At 41.8% G+C, this 27,533-nt stretch overlaps 1 protein-coding gene across 15 annotated transcripts in view; it reads right to left on the bottom strand.

The window, feature by feature from the left end:
- Positions 1 to 27,533, bottom strand: part of Syne1 (spectrin repeat containing nuclear envelope protein 1) — a 406,378-nt gene that overhangs the window by 198,972 nt on the left and 179,873 nt on the right. For 14 of the 15 annotated variants that reach the window (XM_070010443.1, XM_070010444.1, XM_070010431.1 and 11 more), the window contains 11 exons: positions 24,265 to 24,556; positions 22,637 to 22,809; positions 19,542 to 19,851; positions 16,916 to 17,080; positions 14,512 to 14,868; positions 9,743 to 9,879; positions 9,107 to 9,284; positions 5,694 to 5,876; positions 3,332 to 3,475; positions 2,849 to 3,004; positions 1,201 to 1,365 (listed from right to left, as the gene is read on the bottom strand). In XM_070010443.1, coding sequence (XP_069866544.1) covers positions 1,201 to 1,365; positions 2,849 to 3,004; positions 3,332 to 3,475; positions 5,694 to 5,876; positions 9,107 to 9,284; positions 9,743 to 9,879; positions 14,512 to 14,868; positions 16,916 to 17,080; positions 19,542 to 19,851; positions 22,637 to 22,809; positions 24,265 to 24,556 — 2,260 coding nt within the window. The remainder of the gene's footprint in view (positions 1 to 1,200; positions 1,366 to 2,848; positions 3,005 to 3,331; positions 3,476 to 5,693; positions 5,877 to 9,106; positions 9,285 to 9,742; positions 9,880 to 14,511; positions 14,869 to 16,915; positions 17,081 to 19,541; positions 19,852 to 22,636; positions 22,810 to 24,264; positions 24,557 to 27,533) is intronic. The other variant, XM_070010442.1, reaches the window with a different exon arrangement.

Below are 27,533 nucleotides of genomic sequence, written 5' to 3'. Positions count from 1 at the left end.
TATGCAGCCATTAGAAATGACAAAATAATGGCATTTGCAGGGAAATGGATGGAGCTAGAAGGAATCATGTTGAGCGAGGTAAGCCAAGAACGAAGAGACAAATGGTACATGGTCTCCCTGGTAAGTGGATGCTAAATCCAAAATGTTAGGTGATACGACAAAACTAACAGGACTTAAGAAACAAAGAACTCCCACTCATCTGGTTGAACCACTACTAAATATCCCCATGCTGCTGATCACATATATGGTATATAACATGTGAACACCGTTATATGTTACAGACTGTGATAGACAATTTGCTCCAGGAAAGTTAGAATGAACTTGTGACTTTAAATGAGCATCATTATTCCACAATACTGTGAAATTCCGGAAATTATGTAATCACTTAATCACAATAAAAAAAAAAAAGAACCTCAGGGAAGGGAGGGAGGGAGGGGATGGTAGGGGGAAAACAATGGAGGGGGTAACAATGTTCAAGAGGAAGTGTACTCATTACCTCACTCATGTAACTATAACCCTCTGTATAGTATCTTTACAATAAAAAAAAATAAAAGGAAGGCGTGGGCTTGAAGTTACCAAATTTAAAAGTAAAAGATTAAGTATAATAAGTAAAAAAAAAAAATCCTAAGATCCTATTCTCCAACAGCCTCACACACATCTCCAGCTGTGCGATTGTCTCCTGCCTTTCAACCTCAGTCTCAGAGGAGGAAATGTTGGAGGACAAAGGCCACATTTCATTCACCTTTGATTTCCTAGTGTTAAGACACAGCCATAGTGGGCTAGAGGTCACCCAGGAGACAAAGGAGACATCCACAAATGCAGATTCATTATTTTCATCACAACTTCAATAACTCTGGCCTTTTAGCATGGGAGGAGTTGACTGAAACAGGCAGCCAAGAAAGCTGAGTAAGGTGAACAATGTTTTTAACCCTATAAAATTCAGCGTCAACATATCTCCCCCAAATAAACATGGCTGAGCCTCAATCTGCTGTCAAGACAGTAAATAATATGGGTTTTATTTGATTGTATTTTGATCCTACAACTAGGGTCACATAACTCAGGTCTGCTCAGGAGAGATGCTCTCATACCACCACTCCCACAAAGCGCTGGGAGATTTCTCAAAGACACAGTGGTGCATAACCAGGCCCAGCAGATGAAGCTAACAAGCTCTGTAAGACATAGATCTGTAAGGGGGCACACCTCCAGCTTGAGCATCCTGCTGTCCAGCACACTTTTGTCCGACGTGGGGTGACAGTAGGAGTCCAGCATGTGAACCGCGTCGGTCATCCAGTCTTGTAATTCTTTCATCCCGAGGGAGAACTGATTGTGTTCCGCCACGATCCTGTCCAGCCTTGCTACTTTCTCCTGGAATTGACAGAGACACATGCATGTCTAGCCACCTATCCACAGAGACTCTTACAGAGCCTATGGCTACACACATGGGAAGCCAGCAGTTGGTGTGCAATGACGACATTTGCTGTAGAATTAAGATTCAAGTCTGAATTCATCCCATACGTGAGACATCATCTTAAGTGGTAAGAAAAAAAAAACACCCTAAACTAAACTAACTAAGTCCTAAAGCAGAACAATGGTAATTTACTAACCCTCAACATCTTTATGAAAAAAATCACAATTTTTCCAAATCAGTAAAATCTCTTCCTAGTGTCTCACCTTGGAATTACAGTTGTCTTTAGTGTTTGATCAGCAAGTAGGTTCACTTATTACAGGCCATGTGCATTACAGTGAAGACATTAAAGAACAGTCTACAGTTCCTAAAGCATTAGAGAATCTATTACTTCTGAAAGATCTGAGTAAATTCCAATGAACAGAAAGCTGTTCTCACTCATTCTATAACTTTAGATGTGCCAGGACTTCGAAAGAATCAATCCACTCATCAAATAAACATGGTACACATTTAAGATTACAGGATGACCTACACTACTATGACTATCTTAACAATGTTCACTGAAAATTCAAATGAGCAGACCAGAAAAAAACATCTCAGTAACATAGAGAAAAGCACATGAAAGAAAAGACACAATCCATACCAGATTCTTAGCCAGGCACTGATGGCTCATGTCTATAATTCTAGCTACTCGAGACACCAAGATCTGTGGTTTGAAGCCAGCCTGGGCAGGAAAGTCTGTGATACTCTTATCTTCACTAAACTACCCCACAAGCCAGATGTGGAGCTGTGGCTCACATGGCAGAGGGCTAGCCTTGAACAAAAAGAAGCTCAGGGACAGCACTTACATCAAGTGTTCTCAGTAAGGTCTCCGGAGTCCCATCTGCTTTATTATAAGCTATTTGAGGTGATTTAACACATTTTGTGAATCATTGCTAATTCTGAGCTCAGCTTTAGGATCTGAAGTGAAATCCTCCACCGACACATCCTGAACTACTGTCATGAATGTATGGACTTTGAGCTAATTAAGAAAACAAACATTAACCACACTGAATTTTGAACGGTTTCCAGCTCATGTTTTCCGAGTGTAATTTAATAAGAGGTTCTTTAGAGCAGAAACTCTTAAATTTTGACTTATCCTTAGGCATCCAGTCTTCAAAAATCCAAGTCCCGGAGAACATGTCCTTTTCATAGTGACAGGAGTATTTGGGGTCATCACAGAGACTGGAAGTCCCGTTTGTCTCTGGGATTTCCTTTGCCGTGTCAGAGAGCCACACTAAGGTGTAACGCAAGCTAACCTTAAACTTCAAGGCTAGGAAGCAGCTGACCCAGAGTCACGGGCCTGTGGGTGGGGCAGGGCGCCCACCCCCAGCAGGCTAGGGCAACACCCGTTTGGAAACCTCCGCATCACACTCACACACAGCACAGACGGGCGTTAGTTACCTTGGTTACATTGCTTAGCGCTAGATACTGAGAAGACAGCTGCGACACTCTGTGCACAAAGCTCTTGCTGGCAGCTTGTCCCTCCCACAGCTGCCGAGCTTTCTCTTTCAGCCTGCTGAGCTGAGGCTCGTAGCAGTGGATTTCCTCAAGGACAGACTGAAAAGCACAAGCAGCGAGTTACCATTCAGGGGCTGGGAAAAGCACGTGGCAGACGGAGCTCTGGCTCAAAGGACAGGGAAATACACACTGGCAAGCCATCAGAGTTCCCTGAAGGCTGTAGGATTTCCAAGCTACACACAGTGGCGCACTATAGAAGACAAGTAGTCAGACCTCAAGGGAAAGTCAGAAAAACATCACATTGGTCAGGAAAGGGGAAAGGTGCTACCATCTAACTCCAGGGTGCCCAGCATGCATGTGATCTCAGAGTGGGTGGGCAGAGGAAGGGATGGAGATGCCGGCAGACAGCTGGCCGGGTCAGATCACCTGGAGCTTCTGCTGCTCTCTCCTCTTCGCAGGCAGATCATACAGGCGGTTGCTGCTTTCCTGGACCAGCTTTTCTGTTTTGCTCAGCCAGTTCTGTATAGGCTCTGCACTTACTTCAAAGTCCTTCATTTGGATCTTCAGATTCTGCAAGGGTTTAGATAAAATGGGGAGAGGATGCCAGGACAAAGTCATTCACTTAAAGCCAATACATTTATGATTTACCTATTGGTTATGTCTCCTAAAACATTTGTTCTGATTATTAAAGAGATAAATACCTAATGCCATTATATGCTTATTAGTATTATTATGAATCCTCCCACAGCTATTCTGGAAATGTGACAATAATGTGATATAGGGTACAATTTTTCTTTTGCAAAGCTACCTACCATTTCTGACTTTTTTCTGGTACTGGGATTTGAACTCAGGGCCTTGTGCTGACCCAGCCTTCTTGCTCCGTGGGAGCTCTACCAGTTGAGCCATGCTTCCAGACTGGCATTTGGTTGATTATTCTGGAGACATGTTCTCCCAAGCTGTTCTGCCTACACTGGCTTCAAATCACCATTCTCTGGATCTAAGCTTTCTGAGTAGCTAGGATTTTAGGTGTAAACCACCAGTGTCCAGCTGTGGGTTATTCTTTATAAAGTGCCTAGAGTAAGGTGAATTTGAATTTGTTACTTGTGTTACTACATGAACCAAAGATATGCTTGAAAACTCATCAGCAATTTAAACAGCTTGGTCTAAGCCTAAGTCCCTTCCCTTCCTTCTCTTCCTTCCTTTTTCTCCTTCTACCTTTTCCTTCCTTCCTCCCTTCCTCCCTTCCTCCCTTCCTTCCTTCCTTCCTTCCTTCCTTCCTTCCTTCCTTCCTTCCTTCCTTCCTTCCTTCCTTCCTTCCTTCTCCTTTCCTTCTTTTCTTTTGATAGGGCCCATTAAGTAGCCCAGACTGACCTCAAATTCACAGTTAAGGATCAAGGTCAAGTTACACAGTTTGACATTTTACTATCTGGCCTTGTGTTTCTAGTATCTCTCTGTTGTTTTCCTTGCAAAGAAAGCCTCATGTCAATATCAAAAATAAATTCTCCACATTCTAAATTTATAGTTAGTGCTCAGGATACTCTTTGCACGTTCAGCTCCTTCTATGTGAAATTCATGTTAGTCTTGGCAACCTCAAGGAGTGATGAGGCTTCAAGGCTCAGTTTAAATGTCACTTCTCTGGGCACCTGCCTTGGCTTCTTCAAATAGAGTCAGAGCCACTCACCAACGAGTGGGTGCCAGCTCCCAACCCCAGACACACCTAGATTATATGACAACTGCCTCTCTTTAGAGATTGGCTACCCTTCAGAAAGGGAACTTCCACTGGCATATCACTCCTTTAGTTCCTACTCATTCTGGGCATTTATTAGTGTTCCCTTCCTATTAGGAAAAAAGGCTGGGAGAAAGGTAGAAATGGATCAAATGAAATAATTATGCCTGTCATGAGGACAGGCAGATTAACAAAGCCGACCATTCCTGACCTAGTTCCCTACTCCTGCACAAGGTAATCCTGCAAACCACACCGTATGTGTTAGTACATAACCCAGCCCAAGTGTGGGAGCTTGGGCCACATTGCCCTACTGGTTCTCAGAGTGTTAAGGGTGAATTTCCAGGCCCTCTACTATGGCTGTCGCTTTATTAAATTGGGAATGCCTGTCATGGGAAGCCAGTTGCTTCAAAAGAGCATGGTCTTAGGTTGGAAAAGAATCGAAGAAGTACAAAATTCTCTTTCTGAGCAGCAATTCTCTATTATTATCTGTTTTGTTTCCTCATTACTTATGGTCATCATCAAATCATGGATCTTTTTCTGTATGTTCTCCTGAGAGAAGAGTTGATACACAAAGTAGAAAATAAGTCAATGCATTGTGGCATGATGTGATACTTACACGACCCTGGGGTGGGGAGGAGGAAACGAAAGGGCAGAAGCACTGTGCCTTTGCATTCTTACCTCCTAAACTCTACCACCTGACATGTGCACAGGTCCTAAACTGCCCTCATTCTCCTACCACAGATTCCAAACGGGAGACATTTCAAGCACAGGATGGAGTACCATGCTGAATGGTGGCGCTGGTTGCTCCCTCTGGGAAAGCACATGGGTAAGTCTGTGAGGATTTCCTCCCCTCCCAGGAAGCCAAGGAATTCCTCACATCAGCTGACACCCTTAGCGCTGAGAAACATACCACAGTTACCGTTTATGTATGAATTGGCTGTTTATATGCCAAGAGGTGGCCAACTCATTGAATGTCCTGTGAGAGACTGACACTGGGGCTTAGAGTTAATGAGCATTAACAATGAGCTACATAGAATGCATCCCTCTGGCTCTCTATTGTACCTCCAGGGCAGCTTCCTTCTGGTGGAGATTTGAATGAAAACTTTTCCAATCTTCTTTTGCAGTTGCAACTTTGGCCTGGACACTTTTTGCTTTCTCTTTGGTCAGCAGAGAGCTCAGAAGTTCTCCTTTGGACAGCATCATGTTTAGCTTATGCTGTCCATTTTCACTTTCTGACAAAAACTCCTGCAAAGAAACAGAAAATTAGCTATCATAAAGTACCCTATGGTCTTAAATTCTTTCAATGTTCTATGTTTTTCTCAGTAAAATCAAAGAGAAGCAAACTACTTTTTTTAAAAAAAATGTTTTATTGTGAAAATACCGTACAGAGGGGTTACAATTACATGGGCATGAGTAAGGTAATGAGTACATTTCTTATCAAGCATTGTTGCCTCCTCCTTTGTTTCCCCTTCCCATCCCTTCCCATCTCCGCCCCCCCCCCCCCCCCCCCGCCCGGCCAAAGTTGTAAAGTTCGTTTTTCAATGGTTTGTTTTTTCCCTTCCCCTCCACAAATTATACCAACATCAAATACAGTGAAAGCAGGGGTTATACTGTGGGGGAGGGACATACAAAGCCACAAAGAAATCATCTTATAAATATGTTAGAAACAATCACAAGAAAGAAAGAAAAAAACATTTGAATACTTATCTTGGGGTTCATTTCACCTAACATTAACTTATCTGACCTTTTCTGCTTGACTCAGACATATACTAGTTATTGCAAATAAGGGAAACCATGGGACCTATGTTTCTTTGGGACTGGCTTATTTCACTTAATATACTTTTTTCTAAGTCTTTCCAGTTCCTAACAAATGGGGCAATGTCCTTCTTTCTGATGGAGGCATAGAATTCCATTGTGTATATATACCACATTTTCTTGATCCATTCATCTACTGAGGGGCATCTGGGTTGGTTCCATATCTTAGCTATGGTAAATAATGCTGCAATAATCATAGTTGTGCTGGTAGCTTTGTATGGTCTTGTTTGTGATCATTTGGGTAAATGCCCAAAAGTGGGATTGCTGGGTCATAGGGGAGCTCTATGTGGAGTCTTTTCAGGAACCTGCATACTACTTTCCAAAGTGGTTGAACAAGTTTACACTCCCACCAACAATGCAGTAAGGTTCCCTTCTGTCCACATCCCCTCCAGCATCTGTTGTTATTATAGTTCTTGATTATAGACATTCTAATTGGGGTGAGGTGGTATCTCAATGTTGTTTTGATTTGCATTTCTTTTATGGCTAGAGAGGTTGAGCATTTCTTCATGTGTCTATTGGCCATCCTTCTTTCCTCTTCAGAGAAGTTTCTCTTTAAGTCTTTAGCCCACTTATTTATTGGGCAGTTGTTTCTTTGAGGGTTTGTTGTTTGGGGATTTAATTTTTTGAGTTCCATGTATATTTTAGATATGAGACCCTTGTCCATTGTATGGCTAGTCCAACCTTTCTTTGATTTGTTGTGTTTCTGGGTCTCTATTAAGAAATTTTCAGCCTGTGCCAAGGAGACCTAGGGTTTCTCCTCTTCCATCCTGTAATGTTTTCAGAGTGTCTGCTTTGACTCCGAGGTCTTTGATCCATTTGGAGTTGATTTTTGTGCAGGGGGATATATAAGGATCTAGCTTTAGTTTTCTACAGGTGTTTAACAAGTTTTGCCAGCACCATTTACTGAAGAGTCTGTCTTTCTTCCATTCTATTCTTTTAGCTCCCTTATCAAAGATTAGGCTATATGTCTATAGGTTCATTTCTGGGTTTTCAATTCTATTCCATTGGTCCTGAGGTCTGTTCTTGTGCTGGTACCAAGTTGTCTTGATTACTATGGTTTTGTAGTAGAGTTTGAAATTTGGTATTGATATTCCTACAGCACTGTTCTTTATGTTAAGGATCAGTAAACTACTTTTTATTGCATGCATTAGATGGACACATTAGCGATCGAACTATAAAGTTTTTTTATTTATCAATGCAAATTCTGACTTGTTTTCCCCAAATACCTGTGAGCTAGCTTATCAACTACTAGCAATTTGATAATAAATCAAGTAGAAAGTACGGTGCTGTTAAAGGGTAGGTTTAAGAGGAGGCCCTGAAAAAAAAAAAAAGAGGAGGTCCTGAAGTAGTAGGTTTTCGTGAGTAGGTTTTACTTTTGAAGCAAGGAAAGGGAAACTATTTCCTGCCAAAAGCTGTTTGAATATTTATAACAACATTTTCAGGTCACACAAAATTATTAATAGAAGCAGACGGGTCACAGGAAGCCCATGAGAGGCATATGTGTCTGACCAGTCATGTACCAAATAATTTCACAGGCCTCATATGGTTCTTGGGCTGGAAGTTCCCCGCTGCTATTCTAAATGAAAAAGCCAAGTGACTTTCTAGTTTCTTTAGCTCCCTGTTTGATGACGTGGTTGCTTGTGCCTGCTACTGTGGTACCATTTGCCAGGAGGTCCTTACAAGAGCTGAGCAGATTCCACCGTCATCCATAGCCTTGGACCTCTGGCATCATGAAGGTCAAATTTTCTTTAGAATGTAGCCTTTTTTGGATATACATTACAGTCATGAACAATGTTCTAGTACAGAAGTTTACTGGGTCATCTGTTTTAATAGGTGGAAAATGTGCACAAAAACAAAAACTAAGCTGGGGGTTACAGAAAAGATTGTCCTGAAAAACAGCTCTGGGTTTCTCCAAAGTGGTGACTGAAGTTTCAAAGTTCTATTCTTTAGCCTGGGGCAAAGCTGAAAGAATTTCACAGGAGCAAACTTTCAGAGCAAGAGTTGTCCTATGACATCAGGAAGCAAGAATTCAAAAAAGTGAGGTAGATGGGGGCAACGCTTCAGGGCTGCTTCTAGCAGAGAAATTCATGCATGAGCTCTTGTAGGTAGTTTTCTACTTACATTTGACATCTAGGGGGAAAATAAGCATTCCTTATAAACTGCTAGGTTATAAATACACACACACAATTATGAAAGACAGTGCAACTGCTCTATCTACAAAATACTGGATTTGAGAGTTCTGCATGAAATTGTATCATGAAGTTGCAGCCAGGTGAAGAAAAGACTAGAGAAGAGACCCAAATGAAGAAACTAACACAGTATCTGTGCATTTAGTATGTCAGCTCTGTGACCAACACTGGGAGTCATAATCTTACCTACCCAATAGGGCCAGAGTGAAAAAACTGTGGAAAGATCCCATTCAGAGTGGTCAGACACCACGCCTGTTCCTTAAGAACATTTATTATTTCCTAAGACATCAGAGTACACAAAATAACACACATTTGTGCAGATGAATAGATGAGTTTCTCTTTGTGTCGAGGGAGACTGACTTGAAACTCAAATTTTTAGATAAAACTTTGATGTATAATGTTAAAAATAACTCTAGCAGCACCTATTAATTCACTTTAGTACTATTATCAGAAACTGAAAAAGACTCTCACCTGTATTTTCTGAAGACTTGCTGAAACTTCATTAATATTCTGAGGTATATCAAAACATTTGGCGGTAGTGATTTTTGCATTCATCAACCATTGCTGGAAATCCCTGTAGGTCTTTTGAAATCTTTGCTGTAAAGTCTTTTCTTTACTCTGGTGGCTCTTGGATGCTTGCAAACAAAGACTGAACACATGATTTGAAAATTTAATGAGAGGAAAACCGACCAATTGATTAAATTAATGTTTTATGGAGTCAACAGTCCTGGGGATAGTTATTTAATTTAGTAATTATTTAGCTCTTATTGAAACCACAACCTAAAATAAAAATTTAAATGCTTGTAGCTTCTTTAAGTTTTTGTTGTTATTGTTTATTTTTGAATAGTCTTTTGTGTTGCCTAGGCTGCTCTGGAACTCATGAGTTTGAGTAAATGTCCACATCAGCCTTCTGAGTAGCTGGTACTACAGGTGTGTACCACCATATGTGGCATAGTATCTACTTCGTGTAAAAACAGCTGAAGCCAGGTACAGTAACGTGCACCTGCTTCTCTTTAGACAGAGGCTGAAGGATCACTGGAGTCCAGGAATTCAAGGTCAGCCTGGGTTACACCATGAGATCATCTCATAAAGCAGAGTTACACTTACCAATTATATTCTTTAATTAATCCAGAAACTTTTCCACTATACGTGCTCAGGTCCCTGGAAAATCGACAGAGTTCATTCAGTTGAGACTTGAGATCTTCTGTCATAGGCTCTGCCTTCTTTAGCACCTCCAGGATCTCCTGATGTAAGGAGAAAGAAGAGCAAGCAATGAAACTCAGTAATTTTCCTATCTTTAAATTCATATGCACAAATCCTATTATTAATTATTAGTGAGGGATGGATCAGCCCAGTATGTTCAGAGGACTAATGAAGCTTGTTTTCCTATGACAGCACTTGGCTGATTTTTTTCTAGCTACAGACAGACTTCCAACATTAAATGTAATGTTGGTACATGCTTAAGCGGGCAAAGGATTACAGTGAGAAGAAAAGAGAGTATAGACTACATTGTTTAATAGATAGTCAGACTATACCAGTGCCATCCAGAGATTTGCATATTGCTCAAAGGTGAAAAAAAAGTTATTTCAAAGCGAGTAACATTTGCTGTTCATATGCCTCTCTTCCCGGTGTTCTCTACATCCACTCCTCTGGTAGGATATGTTTTCTCTGTACGTTTTTCCTGGTCATGGACATCTTCTGTGTTAAGGATGTCTTTGAGAATCTTTGGTAGTGAAGGGGGAGTAGTGGTCAGCTATCTTAGTTTTTGTTTATCATGGAATGATTTTTATTTGCCTTTAACTGCATCATTCAAAGCCCTCTTTGTTTGTTTGTTTGGTCAGTCATAGGGCTTGAACTCTGGCCTGGATGCTGTCCCTGAGCTCTTCGGCCCAAGGTGAGTGCTCTACTACTTTGAACCAGTTTTCTGGTGGTTTATTGGAGATAAGAGTCTCACAGACTTTCCTTCCCAGGCTGGCTTTGAACCTCAATCTTCAGATCGCAGCCTCCTGAATAGCTAGGATTACGGGAGTGAGGCACTGGCACCCAGCCTGACTTCTTTGATTTTAGGGTTTCTGTTGGGACATCTGCTGTTATTCTGGATAGGTTTTCCTATGTAAGTGATGTGTTTTTCTTTCTTACAGATTTTAGTAGTCTTACTTTGTTTCTGTGCGTGATGCTTTCACTGGAATTGTCCTGGAGACGTTATTTCCTCATCTGTTCTGTTGAGTCTTCTACAAATTTCTTGTACCTGGATGGGCTTTTCTTTTTTTCAAGACTTGGGAATTTGTGCTGCTATTATTCTATTTCCTTGTACCATTAGCTAGCTACTCTTCTCCTTCCTCAGTACCTACCAAACATATATTTGGTCTTTTAACTGAGTCCTGAATTTTTTTTGTAAACTCTTTTCGGAATTCTTGGTCTGCATTGCATCCACACCCTGTGTGTGGCACAACTGCGTGTGGACAAATGCCAGTCAGAAGACGAGGCATGGTCCTGCCTCTCCATCTGCATCCCCTGTCACTCCATTCCAGGGATGCCAGGGTCTGGTCTAGGTCCTAACCCCTTTCACCACGTACCCCTTCACCCCTGCATGTTGGCTCTCACCACTCACGCCCCTGCTCACATCTTCAACATTGCTTTCTGGAATGGCACAATGCTCCTCTAACTTGACTCCTTTTCTCCAGTTTCCTCTCCCAGGTATCCTTCCTTAGTACGTTCACAGCACGTTCACAGTAAGTTCCTCCACTTTAGCTAACCGACCAAGTTGTGATTCTGCCTCAGGAATCAGGGCCAATACCAGCTTCCCTTGCTTCTCCTCCACCCTCTTTTGCAGCTGTGGTTTCACAGGGACTGGTGAGCGTTAGTGACAGAGTATCTTCTTTTGTTTCATACCTGTCTTTCTACCCAGACTAATCATGAGATCTGGGATTGGGGCTCCTGGTTGGTGTACTCTTTACTCAGCTCAGGGCCTGAACTACAGTGTTAAGCACATTCTAATTTAGAAAAACTCACCAACAGCAACTAGAAAGTTTCTTCCTGAAACTCCAAATGCTAAACCCAAAATAACTATTTGATTATTTCATTTAAGGGGCAACATTGAAAGTTCTAAAGAAGCTTATCACTGACTCGAGTCATTTAGAAATTGGGTGACACTAAAACTGACAAGATTTGGCCAAAACGTTACATTAAAAAAGAAATATTCAAGGCAGGCCTGGTGGCTCACACTGGTAATCCCAGCCACTTGGGAAGCAGAGAATGAGAAGATGGAGTTTTGAGGCTAGCCATGGCAAAAATGTAGGAAAACTCCATTTCAATGAATAAACCAGGCAGCATGGTTTGCATCTATAATCCCAGCTATACAAGAGACATAGGAAGAAGAACACAGACTTGGGAAAGCATGTGAACTCTTACCTGGAAAGCAAGTAGAGCAAACAAGTATTGTGGGTGTGGCAAAAAGTGGTAGAGTACTTTCCTCACAAGTATAGGGCTGAGTTCAAACCCCAGTATTGTAAAACTAAATAAATAAACAAGTATTTGAATAAATGGTGCATAAATATTAAAAAATAAATAAAAACAAATTAAAATATTTTAGTGGAGTCTTTCCTTATGTAAATTCTCATTTGAATTTTATACTTTAGATTCACTAAAGTCCTAGAATGCATTTTTTTTGTCCTATAGCCAAAAGAAATTTCTGTATTAGCACACTGAGAACTAAACAAATTTTAAAATAAGTAAGTTTGGCTAACACAACCCTCAAAATCTTTTACAACACCATATTATAAAATTTACAGACCATTCATTCTTGTGTTTAAGGATTTCTTGAGCTCCACCATTCAAACATATGAAATAAATCCTCATGGGGTTTGGAGATTATTGCTATGGCTGCCAGTGATAATATCCAAACACTGCCATCAGCGCCTGGGCAAACCTGCTATTTTATAAGCATTATTGTAGTCAGACACCAGTGGTTCATTCCTGTAATCCTAGTTACTCAGGAAGCTGAGAATGTAGTAGTAATTTGAATATAGTCCAAACAAGAAAGTCTTATCCCAATTAACCTCTAAAACATAGAAGTGGAGCTATGATTTAGGTGGTAGAGTACCAACCTTGGGCAAAAAGGCTCAGGGACAACTCCTAGGTCCTTAGTTCAAGCCTAGGACTTGTATCCAAAAATTTTTTCTTACACTTTCATTACCATTTTTATGTAAAATGACATTATTAGGAATACAATGTATCGAGGGGCAGTGCACCACAGTCCTCAAACACTTCAGCTAAAAGCCAAGTGTGGATGAGGCCCTGGCAGAGCCAAGGGTGGCCAGCATGAATTGTTACCAGTCACATCATCAAGGTAAAACCAAATCTTCCTTTAAAGAAACAAACAAAAAAAAAAAAAGAGCTGGGTGCTGGTGGCTCATGTCTCTAATCCTACTCAGGAGGTTGAGATCTGAGGAGCACAGTTGGAAGACAGCTAGAGCAGGAAAGTCTATGAGACATTTGTCTCCAATTAATCACCCCCAAACAATAAGTGGGATAGTGGCCTGAGGTGGTAGAGTGTTAGCCTTGAGAAAAATACCTCAGGGACAGAATGCAGGCCCCAGGACTGGCACAGAAAGAAAGAAAGAGAAAGAAAGAGAGAGAGAAAAAGGAAGAGAGAACAAAGAAAGAAGAAAAAAGGAAGAGGGAAAAAAGAAGGAAGGAAGGAAGGAAGGAAGGAAGAAAGAAAGAAAGAAAGGAAGGAAGGAAGGAAGGAAGGAAGGAAGGAAGGAAGGAAGGAAGGAAGGAAGGAAAGAGAAAACCACTCATATTCATGGAATGGAAAGAAAATAAAAATGAGTTTAAAAAACCAAGGAAAAATGAAATTAAAAGGAGTTAAAAACACACTGTGACTGACTTTTTCTCACAATCAGACCACTTGGAAATAATTCCAGTTTCTTTGTGCCTATTTTACAATAGGCACGAAAACAAAACAACCAAGAACCATTGCAAATAAAGTAGCAGAAAGAAATGATTAGGAAGTTTATTTTGATTGAAAAATAAGACAATGCTGGAAAATTCTTGACTTTTGGCTGGAACTGGCTGGAACTATTTTGAAATGATTATCATATAAATAGAAGCAGAGAAGTTGACTTCACTCAACTTCCTTTTAAGGACAGCCATGATTGTGAGCATTGTAAAACTGCTAATACTACAGAAGCTTTCAAAGGTTCTACAGAACAGTCAAAGAACAGATGATTTTTAACGTCTGCCCTGTCTTCACTCCCCCTCTCCCCCGCTCCACCCTGTTTCTGCTCCATCTCCTCCCCTTCAGGAAGAGCTTGGCATTTGTTTTTGTTTTTAAAGGCCCAGAGGCATCCAGTGAATGCAGGAGAAGTTGTATTAATGAGTATCAACCAGCTAATGCAAGCAGAGCTGTCACAACTACATACAGAAACGCTAGTCAGGGTGAAGACAGTCAGATGTGCTGAAACTGACTACTTACCGTGTCTTTCAAAGCCATGGATTGTTTGAAATAGTTAACTGGCAAGAAAACAGCTATGACTACTTTGTCTATTTATTCCTCTACCCACAGGCTGACCGGCTGAAGCAGTATTATTACAAAGTCTTGCACCATCAGAAGGAAAAGAAAATGCCTTCTCATGTAATATGTTTCCTCCAGGAATTAATATCTCCCCCAGACCCCAACACTCACATTAGTTACTTTCTACCAACATTTGATTTAGGAGAAAAAGAGCAAGATCCGGCTTTACAAATGTAATAACATAAATACGTCTCTCAAATCTGAAGATGGCAGGTTTCCTTTTTCTAAGCACCTAAGGAAAGGCAAAACAAATGCATTTTAACGTAACCACCAATAGAAAACAGGAAGGCAAACTTACTCCTCCTTTGTGCCAGCATTCCACAATCTCCTGATCCGTGTTCTTGCCCTCCAGGAGAGTTAGCTGCTGGGCGCAAGTCTGTAGCAGGGCCCTGAACTCTTTCAGGGCCTGCTCAAGCTGAGCCACTTGCCCTGAGAACTCCTGCTCGGAGAGCGCCATCTGACTGACCAGATTCTCCAGGCTGCTCTGTGTCTGCAACACGCTGTCTTCCCACTGCTTCCAGTCGGCACGCAGGGCCTGCATCTCGGTGTGCAGGAGCTCACACCCACTGGCAGCTGTGTTCTGTCTCACTGCAGGGGCCAGGGACTCCACTCGGCTCAGGCGGCCTGCTCCGATCTCTCTGGAATCTATCAGCTCCTGTAATGGAATGTCACCATGGAAACCCAGGAGGCTGTGAGTCACTTGGGCTGCAAGTTTTCAAACATGTGCGGAGGGGACTGTCCTGCTAGGAACTTTGAGCACAAGGACCCAGAGTTCGTGGGTCCACGTACTCCCGAGTTATCATAGCTGGGGAGAGCCTGTACTGCCAGGTCACAGAATCTAGGATGTCTCAACACCCAGAGACACACCAGCCAGGCCCCCGGACTCAGGCACTGTTTGAATAGGGGGAAACGTGTGACTTAGATCTGTGCCTGTAAGTCCACAGATCTGTAAGTGCATAAGTGCCTTGTGGTCCTGTAAGTAAGCCAAACCTTATTTCCTCTAAATGGATGTGCAGGAGGGAAGGGAGGCAGGGCTGTGTTCCTATTCTCAGACTCCTAACTAACTAACTAACACCTCCCTACCCCCCCACCCCCACCAGACAACAGTTTAAAATCACCTTTCAGTTCTGCTGGGAGTCAGAATGACACAGCACAACAACAAAAACGAGCCTTCCTTTATAGGCTGTAAACATATTTATAGCCACTAAAATAGATAATTCATATAATGACTTCATGAAAAGTTTACATGTAACCTGTAGTCTGTGTTCCTCTATTAGTGTTATTTCTACTTTTAAAAACTTACAAGGTGAGCTGGGCACTGGCAGATCATGCCTGTAATGCCAGCTACTCAGGAGGCCGAGATCTGAGGATCCCAAAAACAGTGCTAGCATGGAGCAAAAGAAGCTCAGGGACAGGGTCAAGGCCCTGAGTTTAAGCCCCAGGACTGACACCAAAACAAACAAGCAGACTAACGAATAAAAACTCAGGAGGTATTTGGCCAATTTAAAAAAAAAATGTCTTGCTAAAAATAAGTACTCATCGCATTTTTTTTCTGGATACACAACTGTCTCTTCAACATCCCCCCAACCTGGTAGATCAAATTCCTTCTGGTCATCGACTTCCTGGTGTCTGCCCTGCAAGTACCCACTTTCCTAGAGTGGTGATCATTTTATTGACTCCTGCTACAGACTTGACCTTCACCTTTGACCTTCACACCTTGCCACTCCATAGCCAATGAAGGACAGTTACTCAACCCACAGGATTTTCACATGTTGGAGTTGCTAAACACGATGCACACTATTTTATATGACTGACCTGATTTAGGCCTCATAGCAACTCTATGAGGCAGGTTCTATTTCTATTCCTTTTATTTTGTTTTTAGTTAATTAAGAAGAGATGGAGACTTGAGAACGTTGCCAAAGATGTGGCTAGAAAATGAGGAGAGAGGACTGGGAATGTGGCTCAGTGGTAGAGTGCTTGCCTAGCATGCATGAAGCCCTGGGTTTGATTCTGCGGTACCACATAAACAGAAAAAGCCAGCAGTGGCCCTGTGGCTTAAGTGGTAGAGTGCTAGCCTTGAGCAAAAGAAGCTCAGGGACAGTGCCCAGGGCCTGAGTTCAAGCCCCAGGAATTGGAAAAAGAAAAAAAGAAGAAGAAAGGAAGAAAGAAAAAGAGAATGAGGAGAGATAGGATGCAACCCTGGGTCTCTCCTTGGTTCCAGAAAATTAAAGTGATCTATCATTAGGTCATACATGTGTCAGCCCAGCAGGTGGTCTCCCTCTCTCTCTCTCTCTCTCTCTCTCTCTCTCTCTCTCTCTCTGTATATATATATATATGTGCATATATATATATCATTCATTCTCCTAGCCTATATTAATAAGTACATTTGCATAAAATAGGTGAATATTTGAAATCCACAATTCTACTAAGCTAGATTTTGAATGATAACAAAAATGAACACAGATGATACCACATACTGCTCACTGGTAAATAAATCCCTTTGAATTGTTTTCGGGTTCATCTATATTTACAGTTACTGAGGTGAGAAAAAAATAACAACTAGCCCAAATGAGGAAGGACAACTTTCACATAGCGATCTTATCCACTGAGTCCTCATCAAAAATATGCCGCCTACATTCAAATCCCCGAGAAATCCCCGAGTAATAGGACATCAGTAGTATGATACCAGTCCATTTTCTAACCTTAATTTTGGACAGCTTTTTCTGGGTGGCTGAGGAGTCCCCGGACATGTCTGACCAGCGGTGAAGTTCTTCCTTGGCTGAGTGGAGCCAATCTGCGAATTCCTGGACAGCGTCTAGGTACATGAGGTGGTCCTTCACAATCTCTTCCACTCGCCTCATTTTCTCCTACGAAACAAGGGAGAGGCTACTTCAGCCACAGCTGCTACAGTCAAAGATGAGACTCCATGCATGCACAGGCCTGACAGGTCTCCTACTTTATCTTACAAGACTTCATTCTTACTCATCGATATTCTCTGAGATTCATATCTTAAAAAGACATTGTCAAATCTTCAAAGTCTTTAAGGAAGCAACCATCGTTACTTTGTAAGCATAGGATAAAAATCCATGTTTAATATATGTTGGATAATATCCTTAACTGTCACCAAATGGAGCTGAGGTTTAATGAAGCTTTCCTTTAAAGATAGGAACTCTTCACTTAAGAGTCCTTGACTTTGTTCACAGAATAAGAATTTCTGGATAAGTCATGGTGGTAAGAAAACTTGGCAGAGTTTTGTTGAGTAAGTAAACAAGCAGGCAAGCAGATGAACAGACAAAAAGCAAACAAACAGATGAAAGCAGAAGGAGGGGAACACTCTAGCAGAGTGTGGGTGCTTTCATAGGGAGATAAAGACACAGACACATACACACACACACACACACACACACAGAAACACACATATAGAGAGAGACACAGCTCCTTGGGCTGCTGGGGTATTTATAGGGTAAAGGTGGGGAGGGGGTCTGGGTTCAAAGTTATATAAAGATAGGTATTTTGTCTTTGTTCCAATCACACCTGGTGCTACTTTCTGAGTTTCCAAGTAAGAACGCATCCTGACATAAAACAGATCCTTATCCTTGAGATAAGGAGGTGCCCTGCTATCTGTATTTTGGGGCAGGAAGTGGCTTAAGTTTGGGGAAGCACTTTTCTCAGGAAGACATACATCTTGTCAGACAAGTGTTCCTTCTTGGGGTGAGGAATGCATTCCTCAGGAAGGAATGCATCTTGTTGTTTCTCTTTAAAGCAAAGATGGTACCGCTATGGTTCTAAATGGTTCTGAGTTACCTTTACTAGGCCTCAGTTTCCTTGAATGTAAGAGTCTCATGGACTTTTCTGCCCTGGTTTGTTTTGAAACATGATCCTCAGGTCTCAGCATCCTAAATAGCTAGGATTACAGATGTGAGCCATGGGCACCTGGCTATTATGTCTTTAATTCTCCTTCAAAATGACCTACCTAATCTTAATTATTGTAATAACCATTCTTGGCTTGAGATTAAGCATTCTGCTCAGCACTTTAAACACAATTTCTCATCTAACACTTCCATCAGCTCTATGCTCTGAATACTGTCACAATTACTATGTAATACAAAAGGACACACAGGCTTTTAGATACTAGATAATGAGCCCAAACTCAGACATCCAAAAAGTGTCAAAGCTAGAAAGGGTAACATTGATCAAGATGCATTTTACTCATAAATTGACATGTTGGATGGTAACCCCTTTTTACAACTATTTAACAAAAATTAAAAAGAACAATAAAATAAATTAAGCTTTTTTAAAAGTTTGACAACTTAGGTCTTTCTGATTCCATGGTTATGGTTCTTAGTCATTCTCAAGATAAAAATAAAGGTTAAACAGACATATGTCAGTCATTGTAGAATCAGTAAATCAGAGTTCTCGAGAGTAAACCAAAGCAAGGATAAGCAAAAATAAAATTCTTCCTTAGCTTCACATCAGTGGCTCACTTCTCTAATCCTAGGATGCTGAGCAGTTACCAGCTACTCTTAAAGAAAAAATTGTTGGGCTGGGATGTAGCTCAGTGGCAAAGTGCTTGCCTAGCAAGTGCAACGTCCTGGGTTCGATCCCCAGTACCAAAAAAGAAAAGACAAAAAAAAAAAAAAAAGAAAAAAAAGAAAAAATTGTTAAAGAGTCTATCTCTGCAACTTACCAGCAAAAAGCTGGACTGGAGGCATGGCTCCCAGCACCAGCTGTGAGTCAGAAAGCCCATCCCCTATAACATTCACCAATATACAAAAGAAAAATCATAAATGAACATAGAGATTCATACAGAGAATTAAAGAAGTAACAGCCAGGTGCCAGTGGCTCACATCTGTAATCCTAGCTATTTAGGATGCTGAGATCTGAGGATCATGGTTCAAAACAAGCCAGGGCAGTAAAGTTCATGAGACTCTAATGTTCAATTAATCACCAAAAAGAGCTGGAAGTGGATTTATGGATGAAGTGGTATAGTGTTAGCCTTGAGAAAAACAAAAACCAAAAACTCAGAGTCAGTGCCCAGGCCCTGAAAGAAAAGCCCTAGGACCAGGGGGAAAAACAAGAACAAAAACAAAAACAAAAACAAAGCTAAGGACCCAAAACCATAGGGAACAAGAAATCATCTGAAGACCGCAAAAAGAGAAGGCTGCTGTGAGTGTCAGATGTAGTGAAGGACGATCCTTTACATCTCAATGTAATACGTAGGGACTACAACCATGCATCTCCTATCAGAGAAGCCAGTTCTCCAATCATCTACCCCACTCTTCATCCCTCCTCTGAGCCTTGAAGCTTTCCTGGGACTGAGGCACTGACCTTGGCCACGGTGGTGATGTCCTGGAATTGAGTCCTCAGCTCCTCCTGAGCAGTTTCGTTGAAGGATTCATCCTGGGTCTTCTCATACAGCTCCCGGCACTGTGCGGGGAGCCGCTGCAGGGCTCCGACACGCTCTTCCGCCTCCGAGACGATGGACTGAAAGTGGTCCAGCAGGGAGAACTTCTCCTTCAGGCCGGGCTGCAGGTGTAAGGGATGTTCTACTTTGTGATCCACTGATTGCATCCACTGCTCCAACTGGTTTTTTCGCTCTAGATAGTCATTCCACTCGCCAATCACAGCCTCCAGAGTGCTAGAGGGTAACGTCACATATGATAAGGACCCGTTCACCTTTGTGTCTATACCAAAACCCCATCAGAAGGTGAGCAGACCTCTGGAAACCATTTTACTGAATGCTACTGTGAGCAAATGTCACCTCTATGTACAGAGAGAAAACTCTGATTCATCAATCCCAACCTGTACCTCAAACAAAGCAAATTCATGCTAAAACCTGAAGAATCTGTACTCATGTACACACATAGAAAGCTTTCTTCCAAATGCTCAATTGTCCCAAATGAGCAGGTAAATATGTATAGAATATTACAGCAATTCAGAACCACAGCACCATTAAATTCTATTTAGTACATATTAGCCCTTGCTTTTGTTGAGCTTAGTTTGTCTTACTAAACTAGGATGGACATTATGTGTTGACTACATTTTAAAATCAAGCTATTATTTCCCTGTAGATACTATCCTTCAATTAGTTTTCATTTAAGAGAATTTTACATACAGAGTTCATAAGTGTAGAAAGAGTCATGAGTAATCAAGTTTCTAAATAGTCTAATAAAAATGCTTTCTGCACTAGCATTTCAAAAAGGTTTTCATTATCATTCTCTCTTGCTCTCTCACTCACTCGCTCACTTGCTCGCTCTTCTTCAGTGCGGTGTGGGGGGGGGGATTAAGCCCAGGGCCCCACATGCTAGGTAAACCCTCTAGCACTGTTACCCGCCCACCTATAAGCTCACTCTCAAAGGCTGTCCCTTGTTTCTCAGAGTAGGCTCGTGGAGCAACTCAACTTCCAAAATTTGCTCAAACTTTTTTGCTTTTGCATCAGTAACAGTCTCATCATATATGCCTTAGAGGCTGGTCTTCCCTCAGAGAATGTTCTAGAAGGTCCAAATCAATGTCATTTAAGAAAGCACCCAGACCTGTCTCCTCCAAAGAGTGTTTTGGAAACTGGTACATGAGTAATCCAACCTGAGCCAGGGTTGTCTGTAAAGTCTCCTCCTATCCTCACGTTAGGGGGCAAAAATAATTTGTTTTGTTTCATTATTTGAACACTGCTACTGCTAAAGAGGTGGTTGTCAAATTTAACTTCCTACTGACATTAGGAAGCCTCAGACCTGCTTCATGCATTTCTCATTGTATTCTAACATCTGAAATTATTCACTCATGTTTCCATACAGTTTTAAAAAGCCGGACTAAGTAAATTCCCCACTAAGTATTGGGGAATTTAGTTTATGTTCCAGTATTCTGTGACAGAGTAAGAGACACCTGTGAGAATTGACTTCTTCCTTTGTTATCCACTAGGAATTATTCCTTTGGTTTTAATTTTAACATTCTGTTTACTTAGAAAATCAATCAATACTTGTGCTGTATATTAAAAAAAGAAAGAAACAAAATTAAATCACTCAAAATTTAGTGTAACTATTGTTCATTGTGTAGACTGCAGTACTCTGCTATTCATATATTTATCATGACTATACCGGATATCATTTCTTGAGTGTTCTAACCTTATAGAGGCCCCTTTCCTTTCAGTAAATGTACTCTTCTTTGTTTCAGTAAAAACGATTCTGCTTTCTCACTCTTCCCCATCTCTCCTCTTTCTCCTTCCTTCCTTTTCTCTAAGTTACATTTATTTTTAAATGATGACATTAAAAACACACAAAGTATATACATATTAACAAGGCAATGTATATTTTGACACATGCCACTGCTCTATAATGTGCAAATCAGGCTTAACTCAGCTCAAACATTTGCCATTTCTTCATGGTGTAAACTTTCAACCAAGTTCCTTCTTGCTTTTTGAAATGTGAAGGGCAAATTGTTATGAGAAGTCCCTACTGTGTGTTAGCATCCCTGGAACTTCTTGTACCAATCTAACTGTATCTTATACCAGTACATTGACCAGCCTTTCCTCCATTTTCTCTTCCTCCTATTCTCCATGACTCTGACCATTATACCCTGAGCTTCTATGAGATCCTTTTTTAGCTTTACTGTCGGAGGGACCTCCTACAGTACTGCGAATGTTCTCCCAACATATGGTCTGGTATGGTCTGATATTTGCTTATGAGAATGCTCCACGTTTTTTTTTGGTCGATCATGGGGCTTGAACTCTGAAGGTGAGCGCTCTACCACTTAAGCCACAGCACCACTTTCGGTTTTCTAGTGGTTTATTGGAGATAAGAATCTCACAGACTTTCCTGCCCAGGCTGGCTTTGAACTGTGATCCTCAGATCTCAGCCTCCTGAGTAGCTAGGATTACAGGTATGAGCCACCAGCACCAGGCTAACGCTCCACATTTTATAGGGTGTTATGTCTCTGACCCTTAGTTGCTAGCTGTCTGGCATATCTCCACCACGGTGAGAAACAGAAATGCTCTCCACATTTGCTGCAAGCATCATGTGTGTGTGGAATCACTTTGGTTAGGGAATAGATGGACACCTGAGCTCAGCCAATTGCAAACAATGCAATTTTTCACATGTGCTATTAAGAAACACAGCTATTCAAGAACTGTGTAACTTTGCTTTGGTGACATGCAAAGAAGTATTTCTCTGAGCCCATCTGCTATGTAAGATTCCATGAGAGATATTGGGGAGGTACAAGTATTTATTTAAAAAAGAAAGACAATCACAGAAACAAAGCAGGCTAACCAAGAGTCTCTCGGAATGCAATGCAGGCAGAGGCAGGAATGCAGGTGGTCAGCAAAAACAACACATATCCTAGCTACCCCAGGACCCCTCTCACTCGTGACCCATCATCTTGTGAAGATACGGGGTTACGCTGGGGCTAGGGATCACTAAAAACAGGCTGTGTACCTGTGAGCCTGGGTGGCAGAGCTCATGATGTCGGCCCACATGGATTGAAGGGTCCCCAGCTGAGCCTGAATTGCCTTCTGCCCTTCTTGGTTGCTGCTTCTCAAGGCCTGCTCCCCTTTGCCAATGGCCATGTTCAACGTCACATCTCCTTCGCCTTTCATCAGGAGAATATCCTGGGAGGTAAGAATGAATACATGCTAGTAGGAATACGAAAGCCTGCTTCCCATGAGAATTACGGAATGGTAGCATTCACTATGAAGTCAAAACATATACTCTAGACCCTGTCCCAATACTTCTATGTTAGACTTAGACATATAAAGTCTGAGAGCCAAATATCAAGGTCAAATTAAATGAACAGAAAACTGGGCCAGTAGCCCAGAAATTCTAACTTTGGTGACTGGTTTCAAAAGGAAAAAGAAATCATTTTGACATACTGGTCAAGAGCCTAACTATCCCTGGCCTTCATTGCCTGTTGGATTGCCCTGTTTGAAGGTCACCTTCGCTCCCTGCCTGGATTCTGAGTTGGTGGTCTGCTTTGGTGCTTCTAACAGCCCTTCCACCACACTACACAGCAGTTCACTTTTGGTCTCTCCAGCTACACCATGAAACCCTAGAAAGTACACCAATAACTTCACCCTGTATCTTCAGAAACTTGCATAGTGCCTGGAGTAAGTACCCAGTAATACTTGATAATTACTTACTAAATGGAATTAACGATAACTTTAAAGTGATCAAAAAAATGTTTCTTTTTCTTCTTTTTTCCTCCACCCTTCCCTTTTCCTTTTCCCTTTTTTCCTTTGATTTCTTGTCCTTTCCTTTTATCTTTTCTTCTTTTCTTTTTTAGATAGGGTTTGTAGCCTAGGCTGGCTTTGAACCCATGATTCCCTCTTGCCTCTTCCTTCATGCTTCCTGGGATCACAGGCTTGCACCAACATGTCATAAATAGCTTCCCAAATGTTTCATTTCAAAGGGGACATTTGGGTCTCCATGTGCTTTTTGCCCAGTGTCTCCATTTTTTGTATTTTTTTATTGTAAAGATATTGTACAGAGGTTACAGTTACATGAGTAAGGTAATGAGTGCATTTCCTCTTCCTATTACCTCTTCCTTTGTTTTCCCCCTACCATCCCTTCCCTCCCCACCTCCCCTACCCCTCTCTCCCCCCACTCCCAAGTTGTAAAGTTCATTTTCAACATAGTGTCTTGTACATCTCATTGTTACAATGGGACAACCTGTATCCTTATTTCAGCATTTTGTTATTTCCCTTCCCTTCCCCCAAATAGAAAAATGTATATACAAGATGCGGTGGCACCAGAATCAAATACAGTAAAAATAGGCGTTATCCCATGGGGTAAGAATGTACAAAAGAAACAAAATCACATAATATGTTATAAATACATTAAAAACAACAGCAAGAAAGATAAAACCTCTTGTGTCCCTATCTTGGGGTTCATTTCACTTAGCATCATCTTATATGGTTATGTGTACATAACTTTTGCAGTGTCTCCATTTTCACCCACACAATTCTCCTTTGATGCTCCCAGAACAATGAGAACCAAGTCCATCGTCCCGGGAAGCTGACCTCATCTCTCCCCAGCATCCTTCCGTTGTCTGGCTGGGCCGCAAGTACCTGGATCTGTGACCGCCGTCTCTCCAGGGCGTCCTTGCTCCCGAGCGTGCTCTCCGCACTGGCCAGTCTGTCTTGGACATCTTTCACCCGAGACCACATGCCCTGCAGTGCCTCCTCCAAAGCTTCGTGCTCCTGAAGGGCCCGCTGACAGCCCCGCAGCTTCTCCTTGGTGATCCTGAGTAAATTCTGGTAGCTGGTGAGCAGCTGAGAGCACAGGCGGCCGCCCAGCCCTGGGCCGTGGCCTTCCTCGCTGAGAAGCTGTGCTCGCTGGGAAAGCTTATCAAGAGACTCTCTGAAAGGAAAATCAGATTATTTTTCTGGTTCATTTCAACATTCTGGAGCATGAGGGGAGAGACAAGTGACTGTTGATATTGGAACAGAAAGCAGACCTGAGCTCTTCGCTGACACGCCTTTGAAATGAACCTGCTAGGCAGTGGTACTCACTAGACATTATGTTGAAAATGAAGTACACGGTTTGTGGGTGGGGATGGAAGGGACACTGGGAGAGAGAGAGGGAAGGGTGGCACTGTCCAAAAAGAAATGTACTTTGTTTTTAGTTTTATTGTTATTATAAAGGTGATGTACAGAGGGGTTACTGGTTCATAAGTCAGATAAAGAGTACACTTCTCTCTCTCTCCCAGTTTTCCCCTCTATTCCCACTCACAAGATACACAGCTCATTTTCAACATAGTGTCTAGTGAGTACCACCGCTGCATGATTACACTTTGTCCTTCCATTTCGCTGCCGCCCCTTGAACTTCTAAAGACATCTAAATGAACAAACAAGACAAAAAGAAAACAAAAACAGCAAAAAAGAAAAAAAAACTCTGGAGTTCATTTCAATAAATATTATTTTGTGTGATCAGATGCACAGAGGCATTGAACCTAAGAGAAAATGTACTAAATGTACTCCTTACCTAACTTACATAACTGCAACCCCTCTTGTATGTCATCTTTGGAATAACAATAAAAATTTTAAAAAATAAAATAAACAGCTGGGAGCCCAACTGGCTCCTTGCCTTCCTATATGGTCAACGGATGGAGTCCAGGCCTGTTGGGGGTTCAGATTCAATTTATGCTGTGCCCAAATCCAAATCATGGTGGCTGAGCCTACCACCTCACTAGGAATTTACTGGAATGGGCCGGGCCTTCCTGTCCAGGATCACCTGCAACATCTGCGCATTCCTATGGAACAGTCTGACCTTGAAACCCTCCCCCCAAATGCACACCCCACTGCGCTGTCCATACGTGGGGGTGAGGCCTCCTTGGTGAACACCCTCAGCTCTCCTGTTTCTCTCTCTGCAGCACTCTGCGGGCCTCGTGTTCCCAGGAAGCATCCCCACAACCCCGGGGAGAGAGGAGCTGCATGCTTCCTCTCCTGTGCCCGCTGTTCCTGCCCTGCTTTGCCAGGCTCCATCCATGAGACTGTCTTGTGCCATATGCCAGTGATACCCCAGTCACGTCCTCCCAGGACCCGACACAGTGCTGGGCAGAGACAAAGAAGGGGAGGATTATTTTTTAAGGCTATGGCCAAGAGTACTCATGGCCAAGAGTGCTCAGGATTCCCTCTGGGTTCACTATGAGTCCTCTCACTCTGGAGTCACGTTGGGTAAGGGAAGGGGAAAATGCCATCACTGAATGGATGGGTACTCTGTTTTACAGAGATCTAAAAGTTCTCTTCTTCAATGGAAGTTAGCTAATCATGTACTTTTTAAAAATTACAAATTGACTGTTTATAGCTACAAACTATTTTCACAATAAAAATATATTAAAAATAATAATGCTATAATTTTTTAAAACAATGTAAACTATTAATCAGGCTAGTGAAATCATTACCTCAAATAGTTACGTTTTATCCTGAGCACAGTTGAAATTTGTTTTCTTAGAAACTTTGCAATATACAATAATCTGAATTTTTTAAATTACTTACACCATTGTGTCCCATAGAACACAAATAAAAATAAACCCAAACAAAACCCCCATGTTTCTGCAAACTGAGAGTCTAAACCCTTTGATCATGATCTCTTCCTGCCCGCTCTATCACCTTCAATCTAGAGAGCTTGAAACTCTTATCCACACATTTATTAGAAAAAGCCAACTGTAACAGGCTAGAGTGTGGAGATGTCTGAATACAACCAGTTGTGATTTCTAGATAGAACACAAAGAGCATCTCTTCCAGCTCCTATTTTTTTATGAGTGACTACTACATTGACACAGACCACACCTCCTCTCCTTGTGATGTGTTTGGGGAAGTATGGAGGTACATTCAGTAAGAATGTGAGCTAAGAAACAATTCAAGACAAGAGAATTCATTAGTTGCTGTAAGACAAATTGCTATTAGATGATAAAAACTGAACGACTCTCAAGTCTGTAATCTTAAAGAAGGCATCTTCTCTATATACTTAAAGTAATGGAAATTCCGTGATGAAAAATCTCCAGCTGGTTGAGAGGCACAGCATCACAGGTATGATAGAAGCTGGCGGGGAACTCACGGCTTGTGAGTGCTGTGGACCACTACTAACATTAGTGGAAAGACGGCATGGACAAGAAAACCTCACGCCACTTACTGTCTGGCCCTGGACCACCAGAGAGCACAAATGAAAGAAAGACAAAGGGCTTGTCAGTGTCTAAAAACTACAATATTAAGAAGAACAGTGAGCGAAAGAAGAGCTGGATCAACGGTGGGTTAGTTGAGTCACTTGTTCCAGTGCAGAAGAGGAAGACATCAGGGGAAGAGAGGAAAGCCACAGATATGTGAGTCCTTAGAGCGTCTGCAAGAAAGAGACGAAGGCTAGCTGCTGGTGTATAATAGCCCCAAAAGGCAAAATAAAGCACAGTGTGATTTCCAGAAACAAATGATGCTATTATTCTGTTCATTCTCTTCGCTTTTTCTGTTGTTGGTTTTTTTCCTAGGTCTATGCTAGACGATGTCGCTATGAAGATGATGAAGCCCTGGAAGGGTTTTCAGAGACAAAGCCAAGGACCTCCAGGGAAAAGGTCTAATAATTATCATGCTTGCATGACAGCAACTGCAGTGCGATTCCTTATCCTTGCATTTCACATCTGCAGATTCACTAGATAATGGATTGGACATGAGCAGACTTTTCTCAAGTGTTGCACTTCCCGATGGAGCGTCTTCTATCATTCCAGAGAAAGGAAGCAAATGAAAATGTCAGGGGTGGGGCATGAATTTAAGGAACAGAACGGAACACTAAATATAGTAGGGCCTGGAGCCCAGATGAGGAAACTCTGCTTGGGAATGGAGCCCCA

Source organism: Dipodomys merriami, unplaced genomic scaffold, assembly GCF_024711535.1.
Source record: "Dipodomys merriami isolate MVZ:Mamm:240054 unplaced genomic scaffold, mDipMer1.0.p SCAF_8, whole genome shotgun sequence".
NCBI classification, from domain to species: Eukaryota; Metazoa; Chordata; class Mammalia; order Rodentia; family Heteromyidae; genus Dipodomys; species Dipodomys merriami.
This window is presented reverse-complemented; position numbering and strand designations above follow the sequence as displayed.